The following is a 23,790-nucleotide window of genomic DNA, read 5'->3' on the forward strand; positions in this document are numbered from 1 at the left end:
GCAGACAGCTGTGAGAAGAGCCTGAACGACCCCCTGACCTCTGACCTGCAGCTTCACCACAAAAAGTGTGGCATTCAGGGACACAAAAACACCATGGGTTAATGAAGTTAGGGGTTCTTCTTTAAAGGGGAGGGGATAAGAACTGAGAGGAATCGACTCCTCTTCTTTCATGAGGGAGGGTAAGCAATGACAGCAGAGCCACAGAGGAGGTTCACGAAAATATATTTACTATCTTTATGTATATTTGCACACATTTTAAATCAAATAAGTACTGTATTTTCTGAAGGATAAGTCACACTTTTGGGAGAAAAATGCTTCTGAACAAATTCTCAAAGCCCAGTGTAATGCTACTTTCACATTGATTTACGTGTCAAATGTGTGTCTCTTTTTCAATGTTGATTTGAAGTTTAGTGCTTGTCCAAAAATATCTTCATAAATTAGACCAGGGGTGCCAAACTCAGTCGCACAAGGGGCCAAAATCTTAAAGACATCTTAGGTTGCGGGCTGAACAGGATAAACATTTATTGAACACTCTAAAACTACATTTTTAAAAGTTTAAAAAACTTTACTTTTTGACATAATTATGAACTAGATATACAGCATTACATGCGATAATGCTAGTGTGAATGCAGTAAGCTGTATTTGACAGATGAAGATGCTAGTGCTGATAGCTGAAGATGCTGAAATTAATAGCCAAAAACGCTGAAGCTGATAGCCAGCAAAAATAAAAACTTAGGTTAGCCAAAACAGCTACCTGAAATATTAGCTTAACTCCAAATTAGCCTAAAAAAACTTAATGAATGTCAAAATAGTCCAAAAAGCTAGCAGAATGACAATTTTTAAAACTTGACACTGTAACTTTTTAACATAATTATGAATAACAAAAAGGCAGGAATGTTATTCCAGAATAAATCAACTTAAACCTTACATCACTTTCAATATTTTTCCATAAAAACATATTTTGCCAAAATTATACTAGTTAGAAAACAGTGCAAGATAACATCGAGCCATTAATAACAATAAAATAAAATGATCGGGAGGGCCGGATAGAATTACCTGGGGGGCCGGATCCGGCCCCCAGGCCTTGACTTTGACACGTGTGAATTAGACACTCCAGATGTGTGTGGGAGAAGCTAGCATCAGGGTTTTTCGCGTCATTGCAGTTTGTAATTCATAGCATTGACTGTATATGTCATTTTCAGTGCATGGAAGACACGGATCATGTTGAGAGATCGGGTTGATTTATTTTCAAGATCTCTAAAAATCGTTCTTCTCCATGTTTGTTTTGGATGGCGCTTCTTCTTCTGTGTTGCTGTCAGTGGCCATTACTAATACACACAACTACACTGCCCTCTGGTGGTTGTTAGTGGAAAACAACACCTTAAGGGCAACTATTTGTTTTGGAAAAAATAATGAAAATATGAGCTAATATTTATATTTTTTTAAATCGCATATAAGTTACTCCTGAGTATGAATCGCACTCTTGCCAAACTATGCCAAAAAAACGCAACTTATTCTCAGAAAAATACAGTAATTATATCTGCACTTATGTACTTATAGGAATTATTTACTTATTTATTTTTTGCTATACTTGCATTTTGCTCTGAACTAACTAGCTGTGAGTTTTCTTCCATGCTTGCAGCCTTAAGGTATCTTCATGCCATTGTCTCATTTTCTCATTGCCTCTCCAACACTAAGCTTCTTCCTCTGAAGCAGAGTGAAAAGGTTGAACAACAATGTTATTTTCTATCTTTCTGTTCATGGCTGTGCTGTCATCAGATTTACACTGGTCCGTCTGCGGAGCGTCTCCGTTGCATTGCGTGGGACAGTTTACATTTTCTCTAGCTTCCGGAGACTTTTGTCTTTCCATCCCCCTGCTGAGTAGTTTCAGGTTCAATCTTCTTCCTCACTGAGTCCTTGCAAATGGATGTCATAAATAATGTTGTGTTTTTATACTTCCAAAATTAAAATTTTAACGTTCATTGCTGTTATCTGCAGACTTTAACGTAGGTTATTGCATATGCACTTCACCTATATTTTATCAACTTTTATTTTGAAAGGACAATGGAAGTTTTTATTTTGAAACCTGGATCTGTTTCCCTTTGTCTGGCTTTTTGCTACAAATTTGATTTGCTGAAATAGAACTTCAGTGTAAAGTTTGTGTTGCATTACAGAGTGGGGGGATATCATACACAGACATGACGAAGGCGATGTAAACTAGCAACAAATTCTCATCACCAAGTCATCACATATTGACCTTTGCTTAAGGCCCGAAAATGTCACTTTTGTCGTTTTGGGTGTCCCCAACTCGCAACTTTGACGTGCTTGGCTGTTCTTAAAATCAGGGGTCCTCAACCCTTGGGACGCGGTACCAGAAGCAGTACTGGATGCAGTTCCAGATGTGAACTGGTCCTTGAGACGGTTTGGGTCCAGTACTGCATCTGGTTTGGTGTCGGGTAAGGTTACCAGTACCGAGTCTGGGTACAAGCGCACTATGCGTCGTGGTACTGAACCGGTTCTGGTTTGCGGCCTGAAGGTTGGCCGCAACCGTGATTTAATGGGAACAGTCGGCACATCAAAAAACGACTAGGGGACACCCAACATTTTAAGAAGTGATGCAGAGGGCCCCTTAACTAAACCTCAATATGTGACGACTGGGAGTGAGAATGTGTTAAAACTAAGGGTGTAAGAAAATATTGATTCAGTGAAATATCACATAACTTCATTTGGCAATACTTGTATTGGTTTAAAATGCTGCCAACATGATATTTGATGTATTATTTATAAGTAAGCATGCAGTTCAGCGTCACCAGAACTCTCAACCGTTGGCAGCACAGAGCCTCTTTTAGCAGCTCTACAACAACAAAATCTTACAAGAACCATCTTGTTTTAGATGTGAACTCCTGAGCCTCATGATTGTTGTCGTAAAATAGCAAAATGAGACACATATACAACTTAGTGTTAAATAAGGATGATTACCAATAAGGAATCTGTTGGTACTGATGCTGTATGAAAAAGTGGATTCCATGCTTCTTGGCACATATAAGAACGAGTGAGAATGTGCAGGCTTAATGTTCTGATCATTAAATCAAAAGTATATTTTAACATTTTATTCATGTGAAAGGTGTATTCATATTTAAATAAAGTTTTCAGAATCTTTAAAAAATAGTGAAATTTTATCAATGGTATTGTCTTGGAATATATTGAGATACGTATCGTGATATGTATCGTGATATGTATCGTGATATGTATCGTGATATGTATCGTCAGATTCTTGCCAACACCCCAATATAAACATGGCGATTGATTAATAAACATTGCATTTTTTGTGTCAACGCAACAGAGACACACAACAGACGGACCAGAGTGAATCAGCCTTTGAAAGCAACCTCCTCTACTGTAAACAACACCTTCATCACCACAGGGAAGATGAACCTCTCGCTTATGAAATGGACCTGACTCACAGAAGTGCTGATGATCTTCTAAAAACCTGAGTTGGAGTTTGAAAGACGTCTCCCTTCTCATCACAGTGGACGCTGGCGTGGCGTTGGCCTCACCAGTTTGTGCTTCAGAGCACATTGCACTTCTCTGGATTATTGTCTCGGCGTGGGGGAGGGTCACTATCCACTACACACTCTAGTGCAACATTTGTCAAACTGCAGCGGTTTGACGTTTTTTGGCAGCATACACAAGTGTCTGTATAGAAAAATCTTTGTGGGAAAACTGGCAGGAACACTGAGAGCACCAACACACCACGTGTGGATGAACATCCTCATGCACTGTTGCACACTGAAACACACACATGCTCACATGGGTTCACGTGCTTTCACGTCACTTACCACCGCATACATGGGTAACACCAGGTCGTGTAATCACCGACAGAAATGCATCAGATAGGTTGAGTGAGGGTTCAGAGGTGCAGCGTCACAGACGTGGATACGTTTGTGACAGAAAACAACATTAAAAAAAAAGTACTCAACCACTTTTTATACCAAAAAAAGACTTTGAAAAACACCTTCAGTGAAAAAAGTATCAACCATAATGTGGGAGGTAAGATCTCAGAAATATTTAGGGCACAGATGAAAGGCAGGAAACCCAAACCCCTCTGTCGACACTAAACTGTGGTTTCGTTCTTCCAAGGTCCAGTCCGGATGTTGCCAGTGGCGTCGGCGCCAAACAGCCCGTCCTCCTGGAGACTTCTGTTCCGGCCGATGGTCCCCCGCCGGCTGACGGTGGCGTGCTGGCGAGGCAGAGTGTTTCTGGGGAAGCCTCGGTGCTCCACGTCAAGACAGCCGTCGTGCTTCTCCCTGCTTGCAGTCTTTGGCATGAACCCGCAGGCGGTGTCCTCGTCCGCCGAAAACTGGGCGTTGAACGGGTCGGCTTTATCGCAGCAGCTGGGGTTGGGGGAGGGATCGGCGGAGCTGTACAGGTGCCACTGGCAGGAGTGAACACCCTGAGAGGGTATGAGAAGGCTGGAGCTGGCGTTGTCATGCATATTGTGGGCGTGGCTATGGCAGGACGCTACGGAGTCTTGCACGCTGAGGCAGGAGGTCTGGCGCTGCAAGTTGTGGCAGGAAGCTAGCTGCTTGTCCAGGTGGGGGCTCGGGCAGGGGAGCTGGAGGTCTGGGTGTGGGCTGTTGGAGACCAGCGGAAAGCCCTGCAGGTGGTGTGCAGAGTGGGGGCTGTCCAGGTGAGGGCTGTGCATGCTTCCGTCCATGCTGAGCGAGGCCATGTGGGAGCGGTAATCCTGGAGGCAGGGCCGGGGGCGGTTGAAGGAGCGAGACTTGGCTCTGTCAGTGAGGCAGCTCTGCAGAGGAAGAGCAGGACGAGGGAGATCGTTGGGTAGTGGGCGAGGTGACGGCAGGGGGTCATCTAGGGGGAGGGTGGGAGACATAGGACTCATGACCGCCACACAACAGGGACCGGGGTTACTGGGAAGTGGGCTCTGAGGTGGAGGGGTCATCTTATCGTAAGAGCTTTGTAGGAGGTGCGGGGAGAGCAATGACTGCTTGGTTGAGGAGGGGGAGCTTAAGTGTTGGTGCTCTTGCCTCTGGCCCTCGCCATTCTTGTTCTTAGTCTTGGACCTGGACAGGCAGCAGCCCCACCAGCGGTTCCACACATCGTCACGTTTGGCGCAGTGCTGAATGAGGAGGAAAAGCCCCAGGGTGACGCAAAACGCCCCGTACAGGCAACTGAAAATCATATCCAGGAAATGTCCCAAAGAGACCGCCAGCGCCCCCAGAGCCCACGTGGCCAGGAAGAGAAGCAGAGTGAAGGCCGTGGCTCGGAGCTGCGATTTGAAGGAGTGCTCGTTGGCCAGCACCGAAACCCCAGCAGAGAACGGCGGACTCTCTGAGGACGCCCCCCCACCGTCAGGGTGGCAGTGGTGGTTGGGCTCGGTGGCCGACAGCTGCTGCTGCTCCTCGCTCACCACTCGGAGCTCATACTTCCTCTCTGGGTGGCGTTTCAGCTGGATGTAGGTGCACAAGAAGTAGATGCACATGACCACGACCAGAAGACCCACAGGGGCATAGAAGCCCCCCAGACTGGGTTCCCAAGCCATCCAGCAGCTGGAGAACAAAAAACAGGAAGCTTTCATTTCCTGTTCTCTAACCTCATGAAGATGTGAAGATGAGGAGCATACTCACTACAGAGCGCCGTCTCTGCTGCCGTAGTTCTCCAAATCAAACCCTGCAGTGACGCCAACAATTATGAGCGGGACGCCATCGCTCACGAGATAAAATCTGCCAACAATGAAAAGGAAAATTCATTCATTTGAACTATTTCTAGACATTATACCATGAATATTTAAAGACATTCTGGGTCATCACAGTTAGGCTTGGTTCTCCTGCTGGTTCTTGAACACTCTTCCAGTAAGACCAACAAAAACCCAATGTTAAAGCGGGGCAAACTCTTTGAATCTTGCTCTGGGTTTTCTTTTACAGCTCTATTCTGATATATGAAAGACTTGGTGTCAAATAGTTCCGGCACAAACTGTATTATTAATTTGTCTTTAATGATCAATTTTAAAAAGGTTGGCACTTCGGTGTTTTTAAAAGGCCTCTACCCATATGGTATTGGTGGGCCCCAGACGGGTTTGTCTGCGGGTTCCATGGTGGGCCCGTCTGTGTTTACCCAAACACTCGTTGGGCCCACCAATTCAGCCTAAAGGTAAAGCATATGGGGCCCACATTGAAATGTTCACTGGGCGTCACTCAGTAATGATAACTGAGTGACAGCTTGAACCATTGACTATATGGGAACTGGACTGAATGACTCTTCCCTCCTCCCGGTCTAAACAGGAAGTACCAAAAAGCAGAAATCTCACATATTTCTTTTGAGAAATAAACAACGATTACTCAGTAATTCAGTTATATTTATCAGAATAACAAATCTTGTTCTACGACACTTTTTCAACATGGTCTTGCTAATCCTAGTGTTTTTTTTTCTGTGGTCAAAGCTATTAAAGTTAAAAACTGGCCAACCAGAAACCTCTATAAATGGATGCAGTGTTTGCTGGCCCTTCAAAGCGTTTAATGACAGATTGTCCTGAGCCTGCTTTCAGGTGGTTGGGGCAGGTATGGGCTTCCAACAAGCTCACTCCTGATTGGTGAGAGTGGTTGCCATAGTAATGTTGACTCAGACCAACTTTGACCAATCATTACTGACAATTTCTGGTCCAGCATGGCGGTGTCCGTATTGGGAAAAAAATGGCAATTGCATTTGACATTTTCTATTAGTGATGTCACACTCACTTGGTCCAGTTGTGAAGTCAGGCAAACTAACTAAAAAATCAAATTCACATGAATTCAGATACTGAAACACAAAATGAATTGACTGAATCGAGAGAAACTCCTGGTTGTTTGCCTTTTAAATTAGCATGATGAGATGATTCACCGCAGTGGAGGCATTTGGTATTTACTCAGTTTCAAATTCTTGCTAGTTGATCGAATTGCCCTTGAGGTTCTTTCATGACTTCAAAGCCTGTGTGGTGAGTTGTGAATGAGTTGGTTCCAAATTTGACATTCCATCAAGGAAGGCCCTGACAGATCACCTCAATTTGAAGCTTTAGGTCTCCAACATCTGAAGATGCCATGAAAACCACGGTCTCACGCACATTTACCTCAAGATGGTTGGCTTCCCCCGTGTTTGGGTTGGCCCCTTTTTGTCCGGGGCCCTGAATGGGTCTTTGGAGACGTCGCCAAAAACATTTCTGGCCATAAATGTCAACCACAGCATGGTGGAAAGGGAGGCATAGTGAAGGACGATGCCGACCTAGAACAGACAGAGATGTAAGAAACCAAATTCTGCATTGATGCACTTTCAACTAGTGGCCCTAATGGAGTTCAGTTGAGGAATGGTTGAAGATTGATGTAAAAAGGGGATTCTGGTTTACTCAGAAGGCTGCAGGGACAACACAAAGAGAAAAATCAATAAAATGTTATCTAAACATATTAACTAATGGTGCTCCATATATTGTATATGTATGGAGCTACTATATATATATTCTTGTACCTATGTTTTGTGGTTAAGCCTTCATCGCTTCATCACTATATCAGATTTCTAACCATTTTAGTTCTTACTTAAGTACTCCAACATGCCAAGTCAGTGACTTCTGTTCAATGATTCATCTAAATATCACCTGGAACATATTCTATTTCAATATTAACCATAGTTGTAAAGGATTACATCTTTACCTCCAACTCTGATCATTGATCTATTGTAAAAGTGTTCTCAGTGGTCTTTTAATTGTGATTATGCTATTTTCAGCCAAATCATAAAAATTGTGTTGTTTTCTAGGATATAGTTTCTGCAGAGCGGCAAGAGTTCATTAGAAATTCCCCTCCGAGTTGTGGGCGGGACCGTTGGTGAAAAGTTAAGCCGCCCCACTTCCCACCATCTATTTGTTCATTCTCTCTCTTGTTAATTTTTAAGCCCTCCCAACCCTAATTTAAATTCAAAAATGGTGAGCAATATCTGAGCTATCCAGCCGTACAGTTTAAGCCAGCTCAAGCAACGGAAGATATATACATGTTTTTTTCATCACAACTACAAGCTTTTTCAAACATCATTGTTTTGTCAAATAAAAGAATTGCAATTTTAAGCCTGATTTTCTTTTATGTATGTGCTCCATCACCACAAAAGGAAACTGTATAAATCCTGTCCGAGCCCAAACAACCACAAACACTCTCAGCTCTCTGGAGTTGGAAGCACAAAAAAAGAGCACAGAAATGTCACCAAAGCAGAAAGAGGAAAAAACACGCACTTACAATCTGACATGCAAACGGCACGTTGATCTGATTGATGCCACCGGCAAAAACTCCAAACGTCAGCCCGGTGTGAAAGAGGAAGTTGAGGAGCGTGTGCCAGCCTTTCCTGCTGATGTGGATCAGGCTGCAAATGAGGAACAAAGAACAAAAGGATGAGTAGGGAGGCTATCTTCTGAGTGTGCTTTAGATATATCTGAACCACACCTCGAATTAACTATTGGCAAACAAGGTCAACAAGACAAAGACTAAAGGCTGTTTTGTTCTTAAGTTCAAAACTGAGGTGTGACAGCGACTGCGTTTTCACTTTTACTCTTCCAGCTGTAATCCCCACACAAACATATATTATTTACTTTAAAAGTTGGTCTTGTCAAACTTTGATGAGTAAATATGTGTCTCAAATTCCCCACAGGAAAGTCTTTTTACAAAAAGCCCAACTCTGGCGTGACATTTTTGGTTTAAGTTTATCTTGCAGATAAGCTTCCTGTGCTTTCTGTTTCATCGCCGAAAGAGGATCTCTTGTCTCACTGCACAACAGCTGATCCACACCTGTTCAACAGCTGATCCAGTGCATCTGCTGTTAAGCAGGTGAAAGCCTTTACAGCTTAAACAACCAAAATGACAAAAGTCTTCATTTCAGCAACATATGATGTTACGTCATTCAAAGCCTACACCTCCAATGCTGTCACATCTGTGCTGGATCTCTGAAATGACACCGTTAAAAGTTAGCATGTGATATTTAGTGTTCAGAATAAGAGTCATTTTTCTGATATTTGCCTGTTCATGGCGGTAAAGTAGTAGATTCTGGATGTGAACTCAGTGAAAGCACCAAAAAAAGAAACTGAAAATCATGGGAAAGTTCACTGTTCATCAACGATGACAGAATGCTTCATAAAACAAAACATGGTGAGCGTAAACAGTACTCCTCGCTTATTCACGATTCTTTATTTACGGTTTCGTGTTTTCACTAATTTTTTAACTAGTCACGTAACTCAAGACACTTGAATGAAACTTTTGCGTCCAAAGGAACAGAGATTTCCCAGGAGAGGAGCGAATGCCGCCCCGTCAGCTACACATACAGCACACACAGGTGCACACACACAGCGAGCCAAACGCTGGTCCCACCAGTTCCTGAATCGCTACCAACTGAATAGTGTGCGCCTGCATGAAGAAATGGCATCAGCTGACTCAGAAGCACCGCAAATAAGGGGGAATAATTTAGTCACATATACTGAGGTTGACCTGTATGGGTGATGCAAGTTTTTGGGTTGTGCAGGCCTGTTTTCGGGGGTGGCTACCCAGGTGTGTCTTTTAGTTTCCTTAAGGCACATGTGTCAAAGTCAAGGCCCGGGGGCCGGATCCGGCCCTTAATGGCCTGATGTTATCTTGTGCTCATATCTAACTTGTGTAATTTTGGCAAAATATATTTTCGTGGAGTGTAAAATATTGAAAGTTATTTAAGGTTTAAGTTGATTTATTCTGGAATAATATTCCTGCCTTTTTGTTATTCCTAATTATGCTTAATTATGAATAAGTTAAGCTAATATTTCAGCTACATGATGGCTATGCTACATGTTTCGGCTAATTTAGGCTTTAGCCTTCAAGCTTAACAACAAAGACACACAAACCGCGGAAGCAGCTGTCATACAGACACAGCCCCTTGTATGGGAAATTTTTTTAATAATAATCAATATCCAAACATGGAGACATGATTACTGATGTTTTTGTAGAACTCTTCACAATAAACAAACCTTATTCCTCGACATCGTATGTGTCTTCCATTCATTTTATGAGAGATATCCACAGACAAAGCTGGTACCTCCACCCAAATGCGGCCGCGGTGACAGGAACACATATTTTGACAGGCGACAAGCAGCGAATTCGCCGCGCGGCGAAAGAGGGGCGGAGTACACGAATTTGTCGCGTGAATCGCGTTCGGTGTGAACGCACCTTTAGAATAGCATTTGTCACAACTCCCTCTACTGCTAGATATGAGCTGTCTGAAGTCGAAACCTATGAAAGGAACACACACTTATCACCTGAACAGCACTTATGGACCTTTTGTGTCAGGAGTCAGAGCTCTGACTCCTCCTCTGGTCTCCGGCGGGACCAGTCTCCACAGTTCTAACTCACCTGACATCAATCTGACAATCACCCATCTGCTTCTTAAGCAGCACACAGAGCCTCACCTTGTGCAAAGTACAAACTTTACACATTGTGCACAAAACAATACCTAATTTTAGCACTGCGGGTGGTAAATAGGCAACAGTTACCCACAATCCACTGAGAACATTTTCCTTTAACAGAAATGTAAAATGTCTGTTACTAACAACATCCAAAAAAACTGGTAGAAGATGCAAATAGATCAATGTAGCACACAGAATATGATTTATCCAACATGAAGCAGAACTGCAGCTGTTTTGTGTCTATATTTAGCACGTCTGAAAGGCAGGTGCAAACTGGCACAACTTTATGCAAAAATGTCTGTAGTCATTGATGGAGGAGGTGCTTCTTTTTTCCTCTTTTTTTGTAAGAAGAAGATCATGAATACGGATGATATATCCATCTTAACAACCTTTAATCTTCTGGATGAGTTAAAGCTGACAATAACTAATTTACTTAATCTAAAGTCACATTTTTAAACTGACAATCACCTTGTCCATGAACTGTACGGTGTGCTACAATTGTCCCAATGTCCCGCCCTAAAGCTTGTGTCATAGAAAACAGCGCACACATTGAGTGATATCAGACCATCTTTAAGGGATGTTTTATTTGTGTCATACACTTCATTTCTAATGCTCGTTCTGTTCTCTCCCACAGTGGCAATATCACTTAAAATTCCAAGTAAACAGCACACGAACTATATTTGCGCACACATACAACTTTGTGCTCTTTATTAGGGATTTCAGCAAATTGAGCCCACAGCAGAATTCATGTAAATCTAAGAGTTCTGGTCACAAATGATCAGAGAAACGTGAGGTTTTTTTCAAGAAGGCAGTCTCCTAAAAACCATAAGAAAACTGTAAAATATGAAACTAATGGTCCTGCCATGCCTGTAATTGCAGTGAGTTCTTACTACTGGTTCACACTCGCAGGTGGAAGCGCAACGGAACAGAGGCAGCTTCTGTTTGGCGCTCTTGTTAACCTATGGTGTATCTCCCACTAGACGTGAAGCACCGTGGTCGTCCGCGATCGTTTGGGCATCTGGTCTATTTATTGCCGTAAGTGATCTGCGTCAATTCTGGCAGGAAGTTACGCTAACATACAGGAGAAAAAACTTCTGATCATGATTTGTAAACATATATTAAGACAAGTTCCGCACATACTCCACTTCGCGGTGCTTCCAGGTGCGGTGTGAACCCGGCCTTAGTTAGACTAAAAAAGACATGGGCTCCATCTGCTTAAGAGTGGACAGGAATGTTATTTTTTTTAAATTACTGAAGCATGCATGAAGGATGAAACACGGTAGTCTTCCTCTCACCTGTGATTAACGATGTATGTCATGATGGAGACGAGCAGACAGAGCAGCATGACTGCCGTGCATGCATACACCACTGGATGCAGGTAATCCCCGGGGTATGGAGGGAACGATAGCACTCTCTTCAGATCCTGGTGAGGGGGTTTAAACAATGATTACACTCAGTTTTTAAGAAAAAAAAAACAGATTTATGGAGCTGCTGATTTAAAACACAATTGCTGTAAAATGGGAGATACAACCAATTTAAGTAAAAAAAAAAAATCACAGCTATCTTTCTAAACTCAAAATAATTTGTATTTTGATGGGTACCATTCCTAGCCATGGCTTCACACCTTTCCTGTCCATGAAAGAGCACAAGAACGATGGGAGCCATTCCATTACCCATCATGCTCATGCATATGAGGGTAAATGATCGTGAAGATCACAGATACAGAAGCTGGAAATAATCTACCACTAAACCTGCATCTTCAAATACAAATATAAAACAATGGTGGATGGACGAATTAATAATAGATAAACACATGAAGAATAATATAAAATCTATAAATAGTAAGATGCATGAACTCAAAAGTGCACATTAAGATGTTCTCTTCCTGTACTTTACACCCGAGCAACATCAAAGGTTATCTGTCTCTTCAGGCGGGACACATCTCCAGACTGTGAAGCTCAATTTATGTTTTCTTTGGTCAACAGTTTTGGATCTAACTCGATAGGTTTGGTTTCCTCCTGTTCTATTTTCAGCCGCTGTTTTCCAGCATCCATCAGAGTTGTCGCTTCAGCTATCTCTGAAGATGGACTCCATCATGACGAGAGGACCTTGAGAGGCTGTTGAAGCTTTTACTACAATGACCTCACTGCCTCAAAATAACTGTGAACATCATAAAACATGCACAACATGGTACCAGAGACTTGAGGTAAAGGAGGACGACTCATAGTCTAGATGGGATAGTGAAAGTGGCATTATAGTATTAAGCAAACTGGACTGCTTGGGTTCACAGTTCACAGCAACTTGGGTTAATAAAGCTAAATAAAGTTGAAAGAAACAAACCATCTTCTCTTTTTACATTCACACTGGCCTCTGTAACAAGCAACTGCTGTCAACAAAAAGTGTATGTAAATGCTGTGTGCAACTTTTTAAGTCAATTTTTAACCTCTACGTGCAAACTGGGTGTTCATTGAACGAATGGAGAAAGTTCAACCAGTTTTGACTGCTTGAATGCCAAACAGCTGAACTTTGACCAATCAGAGTGTCGGATTTGGTAATGACTTCGAGTAGTGTCCATTTCAAAACACAGAAGTGCCAACCGGTTGAATAATTATGATTTGTGCTGAAATTATATGACACTAAATCTTTTATGTCATAGATCAGTGAAAGAAAAAACCTGGAGCAAGATTTGTGAGATTTGCACCAATACAACTTGTCAACCCAAGCCTCTTCCAACTGTAGGCGGCAGACATGCATTAAAATAAACCAATATAGAAGCATTCTAATCCACATGACCTTTATTATTTCAATACAATCTTTCCATGTGATTTTTGTTCTAATCTTAACTACACCAAAGGTAAAATGTTTTGAGCATCCTCATGGCAATGTACAGTCACTTATGTTTTATCAAGGTGGACTTCTAACATTTGGGCCACTGTTACTCAGAGCCCTCTCTGGTTTCTAAAGTCAAGACTGGCAACAATTTAAAATAAATGCATTTGGGAGATGGGATTCTGGATTCTGAGCCTATGAATGGCCAAAGCCAAAACTGCATTACTCTAACCCTTTCATCTCCATGATGCTTGTATGGCCAGCTTGTTGTGTGTGTGGTAAGTGTATCGTGTTGTAAGGATAATGTAAGCAATTATGATGAACGTGTAAGACTGCTGTACGGTGCCCTTACGACACACTCTAGTATTACTAAGGTGTGAGCAATGATTCCTTGCTGACTTTGCACAAATGCCACATGCACAGGGTGTCCCTATGATAACCCTACACATTCTCACTCCCAACTCGTCATAAACAGAAATATGGTTTGGGCCCCTTCGCGTCACTTTTTGACCTTATGGGCGTCCCCAACTCATTGTTTTTGACGTGCGGGTTGTTCCCATTAAGTCATGGATCCCCAACCCTCGAGACGCAGTACCGGACAGGGTAATGAACCCGGAACTGATACCAGGTTAGGGTACTGGTACCGGGATGCGGACTGGTACCAGACCAGAACCGGTTCACATTCCAAAGGTTTGGGACCATTGATTAGCTTATGTGGCCTGCTACCAAGTGGCCCTCAGACCGGCACCAGTTTGCAGCCTGGAGGTTGGGAATGGCACAGCGGCCATATGGCCAGAACCATATGTCCATAATATGACGAGTTGAGAGTGAGAATGCATTGGATAACCATACAAACTGGGGTCTGACTGTCTAATTTCCTAATTTCTAACAGTAACGCTTCACAAAAGGAGCACACACTCATCAGGTGAATAGAACTAACATGCCCCTTGCACAGTCCACCGGATTATGATGACTGGAGAAAAAGAAAAATCTGTGTGACACGCCTACGTGTCCCCTACTTCACCCCTACTTAACCTTGTGTGTTGTATATGTGTTTGCTACAACCTATTGCTTGCAGGATGCCTGAAGAACAAATGTGCATGAACATTTTTACTCTATGGGCTCAACAAGTAGTCTACAACCTTAATATTTTGCGTGCGCCCCATACAAATTTGTCTATATTTTGCCTACAGAAAGTCTGTATCTTGCCATAAGGGAAGTTGTGTCTAAGAGGCTATATGTGATTATTAAGTTCTGATCTTCTCTGGTTCAAATCTGACCCAGCATGGTTCTCAGGTATTAACCAGGACAACGCATTCTCACTTCCAACTTGTCATATATGAATGTTTGGGCCCCCACCGTGACACTTTTTGATGTTTTGAGTGTTTTTTTTTACGTGCTGGCTGTTCACATTCTATCAGGGGTCCACAACCCGAACCCTAACCCTCAGGACGTGGACCGGTACCCTGACTTGGTAACGGTTCCGCGTCCTAAGGGTTGGGATCCATGATTTAATGGCAACAGACAGCACAACAGAAAACAAACAGCCAGCCTTTTGAAAAAATTATGAGTTTGGGACACCCGAAACGTCGTAAGGCGTAGGGAGTCCTAACCATTCGTCCACATATGACAAGTTGGGAGTGAGACTGTGTAGACCAGGAACCTTATCAACCAACCAAAGTTGGCCCTCAAATGTGTGCATGACACTCAGATAACTAATCTGTACAAATGTCCGACTTCATCTCCAGTATTTGGATGTAGACTACAGGTGTATTTTGCCAAAACCTGACAGGTGTGCTCAACTATGAAGACAGACTTTGGGCGTTGGTGGAGGATGGCTGTGCCCTCCATAGGCCGACTCAAACACAAGTGCGTGCCCCGCACATGCGCAGTGAATGGTTCCTCTCGCTGAGAATCCACTCCTGCATAATTCAGCCGGAAGATTCATGTGGAGCAAAAATCACGAGCTCATGAGGCTCCATCTTCATGACAGCGCCTTTCCTCGGTGCTCCAAGGCCGTGTTCATGTCCTCTCTCTGCTTCAGTACAGCATGCGCTCTCATTGCGCTCCACTGAACAACCGTCTATTAGATAGAGCATGACTGATTAAACCCTCTGCAGATCCCAGGAAGTGGACAGCATACAGCACACATAGAGTGTGCAGCTTCACTGTTTTAGCCTGTGTTGATTCATAAGAGCATTTATGAGCATCTGCAGGTATAAGAAGGATTTCTGGATTCTGCACTGATGTCTTTTGGTTGTCGCCTGGAGGCGCTCTTCACAGACTCAACATGTAGAGAGGGTTGGCGGAGAGGATCCACCTTCAGGGCAGGACTTAATGTCTCCATCGTGTTGCTTCAACACATTTTCACGTTCTGTGTCTGATTCATGCATCGTAGCCCCTCCTCCATCTCACGACAGTTCCTGACCAAAAACAAAACCTGCAGACAAACATGCCACTGCAGACGGCTTCAAAACAAATCAAGTCAGGCAGTTGATTTACTGTAAGACACAGCATTTCTAACCACCAGGAGCAGTTAACCAGAGACTAACCAGCTGACCTAGTTCCACTCCCCTGACTTCTGACTGCCTTGCTTTCTTCAGCTTTGTCCCAGAGTTGATTTTCCTTCAGCACCTCCGAGTTGAACTCTTTCATTCCCAGTTAACCAACTGGAAATAGTTGGCAGTGAGATGGTTAGTCAGATGATGTCAGTTCCAGGTCAGATGGAAATTAGAATTTTAGCATAGACAGATGAAGTAGCATGGCCCCTTTGTTCTATGTTCTCCTGTTTTTGCATCAACCCCTTAGTACCCTTATTTCCAAGTATGAAAAAATAATAATTTCTGTTTTTGCTTTCATATAAATGGTAAATTAGGGAGATTTTGGAGCCAATGTGGTTTGATGCACATTTGCATCAATAGCGTTAAAGCACATTGAGTTGACCTTGGGTATGAACTGGCATTTCATAAAACCAAGGATGAAATAAAAAAAGACAAATGGCATGCTGCTCTCTCTTGTGTATCATAAGCTCCCACTAAATCTTAAACAATAGAAAACTGCAACACACACGTTTTCTGCCCCAAGCAGCACCACAACAGCCCTTATGGCGAGGAGGTCAACAACAGCAGCACGACGGCAGCAGTTGCTGCTTTGAGTTTTAGCCCAAACATGTCATGTTTTCTGCAGAAGAGCAAAGGAAGTCCAAAACGTTGTTCATTTACAGCTGATGTAAATTAATGGGGTGATAGAAAATGTCTACAGCCCTTTTGTGTGAGAAATGAAAATGTCAGAGTAAAAATCTGTTTAAGTCAATGAAATGCTGTATTTTACCCTTTCACATTTATTAGTAGCTGGATGGCTCAGTTGGCTGGGTATAGGACCAGAACCCAGGAACTTGGGTTTGCTTCCCAGTTTGTGTCCTTAGGTAAGATCCTAACTACGTAGCCCCAACTAATCCCAAGGACAGAATTCAAGGCTGTGTCAGGAAGGGCATAAAACCCCCTTTGTAAATCAGTGGAAGCTGTTTCGCTGTGGCGACCCCCGCTGGGATGTGCTGAAAGGTGACCAACAACCACCATACTGCATTTCACCGACAGTTTTGACAGGATGAAAATGCAAATACATTTTTATTCAATTACAGATGTTTGCATCTTTTTTTTGCGCATTTGCACCTAATTTAGAAACGTTTTTATGTTAAGAAGCTAGGGGTGTTTAATTGATGAATTGACTTGTATTCCTACCAAGATCGATCTGTCTGAGGCAGAATCGACTTATACCATTAAATAATCAATTCAAAATTAGATAAATCATAATCGATCTTGTAAAGTTCCATTCAGATTAAGGTTATTTTTACGATAACATAAAAAGTGCCATCACAGCTGAAGACAAATGTAAGGCAGTAAAAATGTTCAGCCATCATTATAGTCCAATGTGTGGAAACACTGAAAATTATAAAAACATGTGAACATACAGTGTGGTAGAATTTTCAAATAATGTTTCATTTATGTTTTTGTGATGTGGAAAAACAGCAGATGAACTTTATCAAACTAAATATGAATAGGTTTACCATTTAATCTTGTTTACTTGTTTGTTTGTACACATATTTAATTTATTATCTTACAAGAAATACAAGGAATCTAGAAAACTTCACTGGTACTGTTGAGTATTTGGTGCTTGTCTGAGTCACACTTGTTAAAGTTTTTGGTGTCCTTGATCGATTTTAGGTCAGTAAAATGAATCAAGATCGACGATAAATTGTATCGTCAGCCACAACTTATGATGTAAATCGTATTCGTTAAAATGAATCGTTCACCCAGTAAAAGCTTCTAGAGATTAAGTCATAATTTCCACTATTTATGTAAGCTTCCTTAATTTGATATTTTTATTGAACAATTTATCATTCAATCTGTGATTTTGACTTCAGTCTGGCCAGCTGCACTCTCCTAATTGAATCTGTATAAAACGTCTGTTTTTACAGGTTATAAACGCAGTAACAAAGCTGAGAAATAATTCATTTGTGAAATTACCCTCGCTCTGTTAAATGCTTGAATTATTTCTTCTTCAAGTCCTTCAGAGAGCTGCTGCTTTGCAGTATAAACATTTTAAACAGTTAAACGTCTGTTCCCCCTCACACAACATGGTCTGTGTCAGCATGATGTATACATGCTCTGATGTTCCAGCTGTGGAGGACAATTTGTTTTCCTGCCGAGGTTATTCAGAGGCTTTTTGTCAACTACGACAGATCGGCTGCTGGGAAAACAGCAAAATGATCGTCAGCTTTGGTTCTCAATGGAGACAGCTTCTGCTACAGTGACTGTTCAGGTCACAGACTAAAATATAAATTTGAGTTTTTGCATTTTGATGCTGTTAATAATGCACATAGATTTTTGAGGTATCGTTGTGGGATTGGAGAACCTCACTAAATTTCCTTAAAATGGCTTAACCTCATCTTCTTATGCACTGAAGAGCATCTGTCTCTTTGATTTCCAACCTCCATCACATCCTTTTCACATTTTTTCTTTTATAAGTCTTAAGATATTATTTTTACAATAAAACATGAACAAATATTTTAAAACATATAATTGTATCTTATGATAAAAAAAATAATGCTGGCCTTTAAAGAAATAAAATTTTCCTTGTTCATGTTTATTGAAGGGTTAAGAAAATGTGTCATCATAATGGAAATGTCAACAAAAAAATATGGTTGACACAATCTTAAATTGATGCATCCCATTTTAGACACTCTGCAAGTTGTGCCAAAAAAAGGGTCTGCAGTTAAACATTTCCTGTAGGTCTTTAGCAGGTTTGTACTGTAGCTGCTGTTTTGGTCCATTCTTCCTTTCAGATCTTCTCTAGTGCTTTGATGATTTAGGGGCTGTTGCTGGGCAACGTCAACTCCCTCTTTAGATTCTCTGGCCACTCCTTCATAGCTTCATAGCCCCATTGATCCTTTCCTTAATCCGGATCAGTTGTCCTATCACCTGTGGCGAAAAAAAAGCCCCAAACCATGATCTTTCCACCCTCATGCTTCACAGTAGGTTTTGTATTTTCGGCATTCTTCCCCCTCCAAACCTAGCGAGTGAAGCTTAGGACAAAGACTTCCATTTTGGTTTGATCATTGTCCTAATCCTTCTCTGGATCATCAAGATATTCCCTTGGGGGCTTTTGACCAGCCCTGACATGTGTTGGCTTAAGCAGGAAGACCTTTATAGCACTGCAGGATTTGAATCTATATGATATTTACAATAGTAACCTTTGTAACTGTGGTCCCTGCTCTCTTCACGTCATTGTCCAGTTCTCTCATGAAGTTCTGAGCTGTTTCCTCAACGTTCACAAGATCATTTGTTTCCACCAGTTAAGACCTTTGATGGAGCTCCAGGTGGAGGAAGAGTATCAATGACCTTGACTTTCCATTTTCTAATATCTCCAGCAGTTGATCTCTTCTCATCAAGCTGCTTGTCTAGTGTGGATTGGTTCTTCTTCAGGTCTACAATGTTGTATTTGGTATACTTTGACAGCTCTTTGGTATTGGTCATGATGCAGAGGTTGTGATCTGATTGTCCGGCTATCTGTTTGAACAAATAACTAGTTCAAAAATACATTAATACAAGTAGCAGGTAGAGGATAGTAGAGCTTCTTTAAGCCCTAGTGTGAAGTCTTGTTTGTGCCACTCTGCCTGCCTGTTCGCAACCTGACTTGATCTTCTGTTTCATCTGACCATGATTTGTCTGCCGCCTGCCCTGACCCTCGCCTTGACCCTGACCACTCTGGTTGCTCTCTGATGTCCTCGTGCCCAGGCTTGACCTCTGCCTGCCTGACCCTGATTGAGCTTGGTGGACTTTTAGTCGTGCTTCATACCTGTGTTCCTGCCAAATAAACCTGCTTCAGTTCAATCCACCTGTCAGTAGGGTTGGGCACCGATGGGTTCTGATGCGGTTCCGGTTCTACCGCGGTTCTTTGGTTTCGGTTTCGGTTCCCTTTCGGTGCTTATTGCGGTACTTCAGTAATAAAAAATAATGCCTTTATCTTCCTAAATCCAAAGCAGAACTGCTTCAAACAAGCGCAGACTCCCTCCTGCCGTGCAGCTGTGCGCACGTAATATAAAGCATAATATAAAACTCCGTCTTAAATAAACTTAAACGTCCTTGAAATTTTAGCCTGACATTTTATTAAATTAAATCAGGAATGTGGCATTTATTTGCAGTTGTTTTTGGGGCAAAAGCAATATTTTATTTCAATAAAATAAGGCGGAAGATAAATGTCAATCACACGGCTGCAAAGCGCAGCAGATGATGACGACCCGCTGTGGTGGTGGGCGGAGCCGAGCCGAGCTTTCTGCTATTAGCAGCCCAACAAGGAGGAAACGATTCATTGTTTCATTTTGGGATGGGGCTCCAGCGTTGTTTAAAAATTGCGGAAACTCCACTATTCACAGCGAAAGTCCCGGCCACCGACGTTGCGGAAGCCGACCATCTCGGCGGTTTTATATGAGCCCGCCCACGAACACAAGAAAGTAAATAGATAGGCTGAATCGTAAAGAATCAGAAGGGAGTACAAGTGATTGACATGTCCACAGACAAATGAAACTTCAATGAACTTTGGAACCGAAATCCGGCACCGTTTGCAGCCGCATCTTTCGGTTTCGGTAGAACCGCGCAAATCATAACGGTTCCTACTTGGAACCGAACTTCGGTGCCCAACCCTACCTGTCAGCCTGTTTCTGAAAGTAATCTATAGTAGCCCTAACGCTGCACTGGGGCAGAAGTAAAGTTCAGGTCTCTTCATTGTGAGAATTTTTTTGTCCCACACTCATCTGATGTGCATTTATGTAGAATCAGATCTCTCAAGATGGCTTTGCAAATGATAAGAATTCTCAGTGTTCCAAACCTTTTGTGATTGTTATGGATTAAGGTTTTTTAGAAAGGTTAAATGGTGGCTGCGATGTAAAGTTAAGCACACACGTTCATATTCAAAGACACACACACAATAGGTAAGGCAGGAGCTACAACGTGTGTGTAAACAGCAGCAGTCCGTAAGCGCCCCCTAGGCCTGTCAGAATTCACTGTACCACCTGAGTCACTTCCAATGAACCACAAATATGGTACCACTGCTACCTACTTTGAACATATTTTTTTCATGCAATGTACATACGGAAGTATTTCTTCTTCTAAATATTACTTATTTTATTCTATTCTGTTCTCTGGCTTTTTGTCTGATGCTGGATCGTGAAACATCTCCATAACAGAAAAAATGAAGGTTTATCTCATCTATAAGAGTAATAGGAATAATATTGGGCAAAAGGTGAGAAGCAACTCTTAAGATCATGGCAAAAAGATGTTAGCAAAACATTTTTTCTGTCTTCTTAATTGTTACTGGCACACACATTTTTTTATAGAACAATTATTTGGGGTTTTATTAGAGTTTTGTGTGGGTGGTAATAAGTAGGCCTTTAGGCAGACTTTCCTCCCATCATCTTGGTGTAAATACTAGATTGAATCAGTGTGTAAACAGCTCATCAAGAGCCAATTTCAAGAAGAACTCTAAGTGGTAATACTGACTGAGTTATGTCAAAATCATTTACATTGAAGCTAGGTGAATAACAAAGATGAATAGCTTCTGGTCTGAGTTGGTTGCTAGGGTATCTTTGTGAACCTAACCTTTTTGGAAGCAGACAAGAAAACTAAATTAGGCTCCTCCCACCTGATAGCGTAGCATCAGGATCTTAAAGTAGTTATCAGATGGTAACAACTTAGACATGTCTTAAACAAAAGTTGTTTGAAATAGACCTCTTTGATTATTTTTTTAGAATTAAGGCTTTTGGATTGTCAGGTGGGTAATGACCCTTTCCCCCACCAAAAAGGAGTTTCCAGAACGTTCTTGTTGTATAAAACTTCAGTCTGGTTGGGTCCCATCCCAGTTCAAACTTTATGGTCACCGTACTGAACCAATGTGTGACGTCACACATAACCCGTCCATATTTGTCAATGCTCTAAGCTCACAGTGTTCACACTGGATTGTCGCGACCCGATTCTAGTGCATGTACCTACAGATGGAAGAGACTTGGTGTGAAATGACATAGCGGTGCAAATTTCGTGCTTTTCCTTTCACAACTCTACTCCAGTTAGAGGGTTAAGAAAATACTTATTCAGTGAGATATTGTGATACTTTCTTTGGAAATACTTTTTTTATTGCCAAGATGATATTTAATTAATTATTCATTAGCAAACATGTAGTTCAGCATCTTATTTTTGTTTTCTTTTCAAAGCCTCCACCACTTGGCTGCAAAACACTCTGAGTCTCTTAGTGCAGGTCTACACCAAAACAACACGGTCTCGCAAGAATCATCTTGTGAACTCATGAGCCTCGCGGTTGTTGTTGTTACCTAGAAAAATGAAATACTGAAAAAATGTATTAAATTAGCCAAAGAAAAACGCCATCAATTTGTTTGCTTAAAATCATTTTGTTCCAGTGCTTAATGTCCTCATAATTCAATAAATGTATTTTACAACTTGATGTGAAACGTGTTCACATAATATTCACATAAACTTAAAAAAAAATAAGTCTTGGATATATCGGGATACGTATCATCATGATACACACATTGTGATATGTATCACATTGCTAGACTCTTGCCAATACATACCCCGAATTCCGAAACATGATTTGGTGTCATAAAATTCCAGCTGAGCGCAAACCTTTTATTCATTTTGCCTCCATGACCAATTTTCAAACAGTTGGCTCTTCCGTGTATTAAAAGGGATGCCATTCATACGTCACCACAAAATCCGAGTCCCTGATTGGTCAAAGTTGAACTGGTTTAGCTTTCAAGGTGGATTCTATTGCCACACAATTTGTACGTGAAGCCCAAAAACTGAATTAAAAACTTCTGTAGGCTAAGATGCTCTTTGGAAGAGGCCCGTCCCTTTCTACAAACATGTGATTAAGTGGGATTTTGAAAAAATGGAATGTCTAAGAATTCTGTTTAGTAAATGAACGTATTTACATTTCACCTTGTATTATTTCACAAAATCACAGTGAATTCTCATTATTATTTTTCAAATAATATTTTTGTGAGGTTTCTGTTAAAATACATTATGAACCTGCTCTTAAAAACAAGAATAATTTTTATTTTATTTTATCTCACTCACTGTAAAACCTTTTCAGTTGAATAAAATTCTCCACATCACGGACTATGAACCATAACTGTTGAGTTCTACAAAGCTTTATTTAAAAAACACTCAACTACAAGTCCAAACCAAAAATCCTACAGAAATATCTGTAAAACTGATGAAATCAGAATCAGATGATCATGGTTGAAATATTAGTCATTAACCAAAATGTTGGGGTCATGCTTTAAGGGAAATGCCTCTCAGGTTCTTGATGAGTTTCTTCATGAGTGAAATAGAAGGTTCTGTCCTCGACTCTGGGAGATGATGATGAAGATGAGAACAACATGGAGAAGAAACCTGACCTTATAGTAAGTCTGATGGTGATGAAGATTATGATTAAGAGGAGAGGTTCCGCTTATAGTCATAGAAATAAGGTCATCCCTTACCATCAGGGTGGGTGGAGGCGGATTCATCCGTGAGGGTCTTCTCTGTCCCGGAGGTCCCCCTACCCGCCCTGCAGCTCCAGGGTGAGCGGCTGGATGCGGATGCTGCGGTGGCTCCGATCAGCTCCTCGGCCCCGGCGGGGGGTGCGCTGACGGCCGGCCGTGGCCTCGCAGTCCCTCCATCCGCGCGCGGAGCTCCTTACCGCGCGGTGTTCATCTCTGCCTCCGCGTGACACATGAGCGTGGGCGGATGCTGAGAGGATGCTCAACAAACATCCGAGCTCCTTGGAAAAAACACGCTCTTTCACACGCACGAGCCAAACGAGAAGCTGGGCAGAGCTTTCGCGCGCGCGCTCATATTCGATTTGCAATTTAAAGAAAAGTACCGCGTGGAGCGGCGACTCTGCACCTCTTCATCCAGCTCCGTGAGAGCGCGCTTCCTTCACGTGCGCGTCAC

At 42.0% G+C, this 23,790-nt stretch overlaps 1 protein-coding gene across 1 annotated transcript; it reads right to left on the reverse strand.

The window, feature by feature from the left end:
* Positions 1-985: 985 nt before the first annotated feature.
* On the reverse strand, positions 986-23,790 carry adgra1a (adhesion G protein-coupled receptor A1a). Its single transcript, XM_024263405.2, has 6 exons — positions 23,337-23,790; positions 11,749-11,876; positions 8,271-8,394; positions 7,124-7,275; positions 5,649-5,744; positions 986-5,570 (listed from the first exon to the last, which is right to left on the reverse strand). Exons 1-6 carry the CDS (start codon positions 23,361-23,363, stop codon positions 4,115-4,117), a joined length of 1,983 nt encoding a protein of 660 aa, XP_024119173.1. The 5' UTR covers positions 23,364-23,790; the 3' UTR covers positions 986-4,114.

This window comes from Oryzias melastigma, linkage group LG19 (genome assembly GCF_002922805.2).
Source record: "Oryzias melastigma strain HK-1 linkage group LG19, ASM292280v2, whole genome shotgun sequence".
Taxonomy (NCBI): domain Eukaryota; kingdom Metazoa; phylum Chordata; class Actinopteri; order Beloniformes; family Adrianichthyidae; genus Oryzias; species Oryzias melastigma.